At 39.4% G+C, this 7,831-nt stretch overlaps 1 gene segment (V, D, J or C); it reads left to right on the top strand.

Moving 5' to 3' along the window:
* Positions 1–5,147: 5,147 nt before the first annotated feature.
* The window catches only part of LOC119512815, a 42,440-nt gene continuing 39,756 nt past the window's right edge, over positions 5,148–7,831 (top strand). Inside the window, 2 exon segments of the V gene segment in view lie at positions 5,148–5,234; positions 5,401–5,702. Of these exon segments, the coding sequence occupies positions 5,174–5,234; positions 5,401–5,702 (363 nt within the window).

Raw genomic sequence — 7,831 nt, 5'->3', positions numbered from 1 at the left:
CGCACATAGTCTTATTAAGCTTCCTTTGTATGTGATGGATTGCTTTTCTCTTGCTGCTTTCAGGATTCTCTTTTTGTCTTTGACATTTAATAATATGATTATTAAGTGTCTTGGCGTAGGCCTGTTCAGATCTATTCTCATTTGGAGTACGCTGAACTTCTTGGATCTGTAATTTTATGTCTTTCATAAGAGATGGGAAATTTTCTTCTATTATTGCCTCTACCCCTTTTCCCTTCTCTTCTCCTTCTGGGATACCAATGATACATAGATTCTTGTACTCTGTTTCATCTTTAAGTTCCCAGAGATGTTGCTCATATTTTTTCATTATTTTCTCCATCTGCTCCTTTGTGTGTAGGCTTTCAGGTGTTTTGTTCTCCAGTTCTTGAGTGTTTTCTTCTGCCTCTTGATGTCTGCTGTTGTATGTTTCCATTGTGTCTTTCATCTCTTGTATTGTGCCTTTCATTTCCATAGATTCTACTAGTTGTTCTTTTGAACTTTCAATTTCTGTGGTATATATGCCCAGTGTTTTCTTTACAGCTTCTATCTCTTTTGTGAAATATTCTCTAAAGTTTTTGAATTGATTTAGCATTAGTTGTTTAAATTCCTGTATCTCAGTTGAAGTGTATGTTTTTGTTCCTTTGGGTCATAGCTTCATTTTTGTTAGTGTAGGTTGTAGTTTTCTGTTGTCTAGGCATCTGACCTCCTAGGCCACCCCAAACAAGTTTTCCCAGATGAGAACAGGTTCAGGTCACAGATGGAGGAAATATTCAGTATCTGGTTTCCCTGATGGTTTTCCTTAGAGGATTAATACACCTGTGTTTTTCTGTTTGGTAGGTGCAGTCTGTCACCGCCTGTGTAAGGGGGTGTGGCCTGTGGCTCTCCTCCCCCAGGCTTTGGGGTCTGGTTCTGGAAAGGTGGGTGGTAAATCTGGGCCCCTCCCTTTCCTTTGGGAAGCTATGTCCCCTTCAAAGAGGTCACTGCCTATCAGGAAGTTCTTTCTTTCTCTGACTCTGCTGATCAAAGTGTTTTGATTTTAAAATAGCTGAGTCTGTCTTTACTGCAAAGTGCTGTGGGATGAAAGTGGCTGCAGTTTTCTCCACAGAGAGCAAAAGGGACAGAAAAGCTCCCAGGTTCATCCATCAGCCTCTGGGCTTCTCATCCTGAGACAGATATGTCCCCTGACTCTCCCAAGTTCAGTTGTTCCCAAAAGCCTCTGTCTTCTCATTGAGGATTCACTGTCTGTATTTAGCAGTTAACATTAAAATCCCAGATGGAGCTGGGCTGCAGTATGCTAGCTTGTTCAGAAAGTGCTGTTCTCTAGCACTGTGTGGCTTCTGTGAGGGAGGGGCTCTTGGCTCTCGGCTCTCAGTGCGGGTCCACAGTTTTACTTACAGATTTTATGCTGTGATCTCAGGCATTCTTCCCAATTCAGGTTGGTGGATGATGAGTGGGCAATCGCGTTTGTCTCCCTGCAGTTATTCCTGGTTATTTACTAGTTTTTTGGTCATTTATGAATTGTTCCCTGGGGGCCTAACAGTCTTCCACTTCTCTCTGTGATGCCATATTTTCTCCCTCCCACTTCCATGTTTTTTAAAATAAGTCTTTATTTTGGAATAATTTTAGATTTACAGAAATGTTGAATAAATAGTACAGTGTCCCATGTCCCCTCACCAATTTCCCACAATGGTAACATCTTATATAATCATGGTTCAGTTGCCAAACTAAGAGATGTACACTTGTACAATAATATTAACTGCACAGTAAATTTTATTTTGATTTAACCATTTTTTTTTTCTAATTTTCTGTTCCTGTTCCAGATCCAATACAGGACACCATGATGCATTTGGTTTTCATGAATTAATAACAGAAATCTTGGGTGACCTCTACAGAAGAATCCCATGGTCACTGCTGATGAAATGCCACCATTGGAAATGAATAACATGACATTGTATTCTACACATCAATATTCTAACAGTTTGTCAACAGCTCTCATTATTTCAACATTGATTAGTTTTTTCCTCTATATTAACAATTTGCTAACACATCACATACATTCATTTATCAAAAAAAAGTATTAGGGCACCTTCATTGGGGTGCTGTAACTTCAGTGGGGAATGTGATTCCCATAGACCCCCTACAATTGTTTGAGAACCCTGAAGCATGTGAAAGCTGGCTGTGTGTGAATCAAGCTTTATAACTTGCTCAGCTTGATGATATGTCTGCAAAGGTTCACTTCTGATGAGTGTTCCCAGGTAAGGGCATGGGATAGTGTGAGCTGTTCCAAGTGAATATATAATAGGATCACCTCTTGAATTTTATCTAAATTTCATTTGGAAGGTAGTTAGAATCATAAATTCTAAGTGAAGGGGGAGAATAAGACATTTTATTTTTTAGATCAAGACAACAATTCAAATATTCTTTTGTTTTCCTGTGTTGAAATAGGCATCTGTATTTGGGAATCTGAAATATTCTGGGCTGTTTGGTAAATGTGCTGACAGCAGTGTCATCCAGTGCTCTTGAGATGTCCCCAGATCCCTCCCTCTCTTACACAGAGCCCTGCCAAAAATTCCTTCAGTTGTTGGAGAACATGGCCAAGTAAGTATTCAAATATGGGACAGATCCTGAGCATATTCAAAACTAATTCTGTTCTTACCAGTGTTTTCAGAGCATAATATTCAGCCATGATCCTGTGGATATCAGGATCATAACACACATCGAAAATCATTTGTGGCTAAAATGGACATCAGATATTGTCCTCATTCCTTGCCACTTGGCTCCCTAGACCCCATAGACAACATCAGATATTTGCAGCTGGGTGAAATCCTTCTTATATCAGAATATTACTGAGTTCTTTGCCTCTGACCAGTACAACAAGGTGTAAAAGATTCCTCTGAAAAGGACAGGCCCTCTTGGGTAATCTGTCTTCTTAATGTCAACAGATTTCTTTACATATGCAAAATCCCTTCAGAGCAGAACCTAAATCAGTGTTTGAAAACTGGAAGTAATTGTGCATGTACCAGCAGCCAGGGACCTTCAGTGCCCTCTGAGGATTCTACTCACCACAATATCATTTTTATCATTTACCAAAAATTGTTGGCCCCAATTGTGTCTTTGGCAATGTAGAGGGTTTGCACAATTTCACTTTTAAACATCACTATATAATTTCAGAGAAGGAGAGGATAGAAGAACTAGTTTCTCGGCTGGCAAGGAAACGGAAATAGCTTCCAAACTTTCCACTTTCTGACACTGTTGATGCCAACAAAGTTATCTAAGAAGTATCTACTATAATATAATCCTAACTATTGTTCCATCCTTCTCACTGCAGTTAATCTAATTCCCAAGATTTCATCCAAACTTAATTGTTCCCTAAGATGATCACATTGTCTCCTTTTCATAGTTTCATTTGTCTTTCATAAGTATCCAAGATCCTCTTCTCCCAGGTCATGTTAATTTTCTGAGGTGCTCTTCCCTGAGCTCTGCACACTGACTTCCTACTTTATTCATGCATGAGGTCAACTGCCCCTCCTCAAAGAGGACATTCCATATCCCATTTTTGGATCCCTTGTGACCCAGTCACTCTGCATGACACATCCTGGCTGTCATCTTGTCCTCCATGACTGTTTCATATTCCTTAATGTTTGTAGGCTTGGCAAGGAGATTCTTTTGTATTAAAGCAGGAATCCTGTCATTTAGGAAGTATAAATTTAAGTAAGTACACTTAAGAATGTATATTAAGTGTAAGTACATGGAAGAGTATGAAAAATAACACATGGGGGATGAAAGCAAATCTGAAGAAAGTATTTGCATCTTCTAAACCCAAAGATGTGGTGGACAAGGAACACAGTTGACTTTTGACCAAGTAGAAATATCTTCATGGCTGATATGGGTTGGTACCACATAATTCCTGAATCCTGGTAAGGAGCCCTCACATAAGTTGATGAGCTCATAGGGAGACAAACTATGGAAAAATAAAGTCATTATTAAGCATAACTGGAAAAATACATGCTTTAGGACACTCCACATCCATGGACATTTCTTTGGGATTTAGGGCAGTTTCTATCCAGGAAGGGTTTAAATCATGGGAGAGCAAGAGTTCTGTAACACATAAAATTTTTAAAGTGCCCCAATTTTTTCTCTCTTCCTCTGACTCTGTTCATGGTGAGGGATTCCCATGAAATGGATCTGGACACACATTGCCCACTTGTCCTGGGTGATGAATTTGCTACAGGGGGAAATTTCAGAGAAGCAGAATAGGTGGGTTGCAGAAATGTCCTTTGTTTATTGTCTGTCTCTCCCAGAAAAATAAAAGCTTTCAGAGGTGAGGGCTTCTGTTTTAATTGTTTATAACTTAATGTTCTATTCCTAGAAGTATCCATGATATTATTTGCATAGTTCTATAAATATCATTGATTTTGAGGATCGATTAAATGAATAACGAGCTCTATGAGACCTTGGGAGCTGAAGCTATTTTACCAATTACCACAAGGTGGGGCTGTTACTTCTTAGTTCTGCTAATCCTTTCATTTGTGATTTGAGCACCTTGTTCATCTGAAGGGCAGTGCCAAGGTTGAATTGTAGGTCTCTGGATACTTATTTTTGGAGACAATATTTGTATTGAGGGAAATATTAGGGGTCCAGATTTGGGCACATTGAGTTGCCTTTGAAATGTCCAAAGGGAACTTCAAATACATATTTAAAATTCAGAAGAGCGTGTTATGGTCATATAATTTGCACACTGTATCCTTATTTTATCCAATGATTTGATTAGATAGCACATATTTTCTGGCACCACATTTATAAGGCTCAAATACTGTCAAATTTTTATATTACGGATACACATATTCTGTTTCAAAATGTTGTATTATCAAGATGGTTGCAGGAGATTTGGAAATGTACAATTCATAATAAAATATTTACTATTTGGCAATTTTTCTGGTTTATTGAAAATTATAGTGTTAAGTTCATTTCTGGGACTTTTGCAGGAATAGAAACACATGTCCTCTGGTAATGATATTTGTATTTCCTTCCTCCCATTACATGTCTTCACAACCCCATGCACAGGCATGTTTGCCTTTATACTCTCTGGTGCTTTGCATGGGCTCCTCTGGGACTGGCCTGGCTGCTCAGACTCTATTAATGGGGTTTCCCTGGAGATGGGGCCTGAGTGCACCAGATGGTGAGCAAGATGGTGTCACAGTCCCAACTCCTCATCTTCCTGGTGCTCTGGGTCTCAGGTGAATGTTTATAAAGTTGGAGAATGTTTTTAACATGTACAGTGAACAAATTATTTTATATAAAATGGGTCTGATTATATATAATACATGAAAAAAGCCTTCATTTAGATATATATTTCATATATTTGTGATTTGTTGTGTGATCTATGTACTTTTCTGACTACAGGTGCCAGTGGGGACATCGTGATGACCCAGTCTCCAGTCTCTGTGGCTGGGTCTCCAGGAGAGACCATCACCATGAGCTGTAAGTCCAGCCAGGGTGTTAGCAATGATGTAGGCTGGTACCAGCAGAAACCTGGACAGGCTCCTAAATCACTCATATATGATGCATCCACCCGGTTCTCTGGGGTCCCTGACCGGTTCAGTGGCAGTTATTCAGGAACAGAGTTCACTCTCACCATCAGGAGTTTCCAGCCTGAGGATGTGGCAAGTTATTACTGTATGCAAGGAAACAGCAATCCGCCCACAGTGCTTCAGCCTTGGACATAAACCTCTGCCCCAGGGCTGTAGGTCTGTCAGTGCAGATACCCCAGCTGCTTCCTCCTCACAGGGTCCTGAAATTGTTTGCTTCCTCATTCTGTCTGAGAATCCACATCTTTTGCATGATTTTTTGATTGACATCTGCATGTTTTGAATTGGTAGATAAAATTAATGGTCCAATAAATTTCTTTCTCTGACACTCTGGTTTAGGGCCCAATTTGTTGTTTTTATTTTTAATTTTGTTTAATTTTAATCCATTTAAATTTAAATAGCTACACATGGCTAATAGCTACCATAATGGACATCACAGGTTGTAAAGCTTATAGGTTTTATTCATATATATATATACATATATATTATTTTTTAAATTCAGTTTTATTGAGATATATTCACATGCCAATAAATCATCCATGGTGCACAATCAGCTGTTCACAGTACCATAATATAGTTGTGCATTTATCACCCCAATCTATTTTGAACATTTTCCTTATACCAGAAAGAATCAGAATAAGAATAAAAAATAAAAATAAAAAAGAATGCACAAAACATCCCTCCCAATCCCACTCTATTTTTCATTTAGTTTTGTCCCCATTAATCTACTCATCCATCCATATACAGGATAAAGGGAGTGTGATCCACAAGGGTTTCACAATCACACTGTCACCCCCTGTAATCTACATTGTTCTACAATCTTCTCCAAAAATCAAGGCTACTGGGTGGAGTTTGGTAGTTGCAGGTATTTACTTATAGCTATTCCAATACATTAAAGCCTAAAAATGTTACCTACATAATGCATAAGAATGTACACCAGAGTGACCTCACAACTCCATTTGAAATCTCTCAGCCACTGATGCTTTATTTCATTTCATTTTGCATCCCCCTTTTGGTCAAGAATATGTTCTCAATCCTACAGTGCCACATCCAGATTCATCCCCAGGAGTCATATCCTGTGTTGCCAGGATGATTTAGACCCCTGGGAGTCAGGACCCATGTAGGGGGGAGGGAAGTGAGATCTCCTGCAAGGTGGCTTAGTTAGAGAGAGAGGGCCACATCTGAGCAATCAGAGGCACTCAGGGGGACACACTTAGGCACAATTATAAGCAGGTTTAGCCTCTCCTTTGCATTAACAAGATTCATAGCTGCAAGACCCAGGACAGAGGGCTCAGCACGTCATGTTGTCAGTCCCCAGTGTTTGTGAGAACATCAGCAAGAATCCACGTGAGGAAGTCCAACACCTCTGCATCCTCCCGCAGCTCCTCAGGGGGGCCCTGAATATATATTTTTATTCTCCACCCAAATTACTTTGGGAGGTGTTGCTATTTCAGTTTAACCTATATAGACCTACCACATCTCACTTCCTGTTCAAAGTTCCATGTAATTGTGGTGTTTGAACAGACTGTAGAAGTTATATTGTTTAGAAAATATAGATCCTACTCCAAATAAACATTTCTTCCCTTACTCTCACATGGAATTTGAAGTTTTAACACACAGTCAGTTTCAACCTTTACCCTCTGGCCTGATTTGCCCTAGCCTTAACCAGATCTGTTACAGTAATATCTCTAATTGAAGACTGGGCTCTTTTTCAGCTGTTTTTTAAACTGTTACTCTAAGCATTAATACAGACATTCGTATCTGCTGAGCTCTAGCTCTGAGTTCCAGGTGTCACAGAGATACCCAATATTCCAGAGACCATTCAGATTATACACCAAGGGATCAATGTCTCAGAGTTTGGAGATAGCCATTACAATTCATGAATAGATTTGACTGCTGTAAGAGCTTACAATCTAGGGACCATTACAACAATCATTTCCCTGTTAGGCAGTGCTCTAAGATTCAATTCTGAGTTTACACATTGTAGTTAGTCCATATCTGGGAGGGATTGTAGTGTTTGATTTTTTTCTGGTGCACTTCACTCAAAATGCTGTCTACAGGATCCATTCACCTTCTTGTGTGTCTCCCAACTTCATTTCTTCTCATAGTTGCTCAATATTCCATTGCATCCATACACCACAGTTCACCATTCTGTTCCTCAGTCAGTGTACCCTTAGGCCACCTCCACCAGTGGAAATCATGAATACTGTCTCCACAAAAACCAATGTGCAAATGTCCATTCATGT

The sequence above is a fragment of the Choloepus didactylus genome, chromosome 17, assembly GCF_015220235.1.
Source record: "Choloepus didactylus isolate mChoDid1 chromosome 17, mChoDid1.pri, whole genome shotgun sequence".
In the NCBI taxonomy this organism is placed as follows: domain Eukaryota; kingdom Metazoa; phylum Chordata; class Mammalia; order Pilosa; family Megalonychidae; genus Choloepus; species Choloepus didactylus.
The sequence above is the reverse complement of the archived record's forward strand: the minus strand, read 5'-3'. Positions and strand labels throughout refer to the sequence as shown.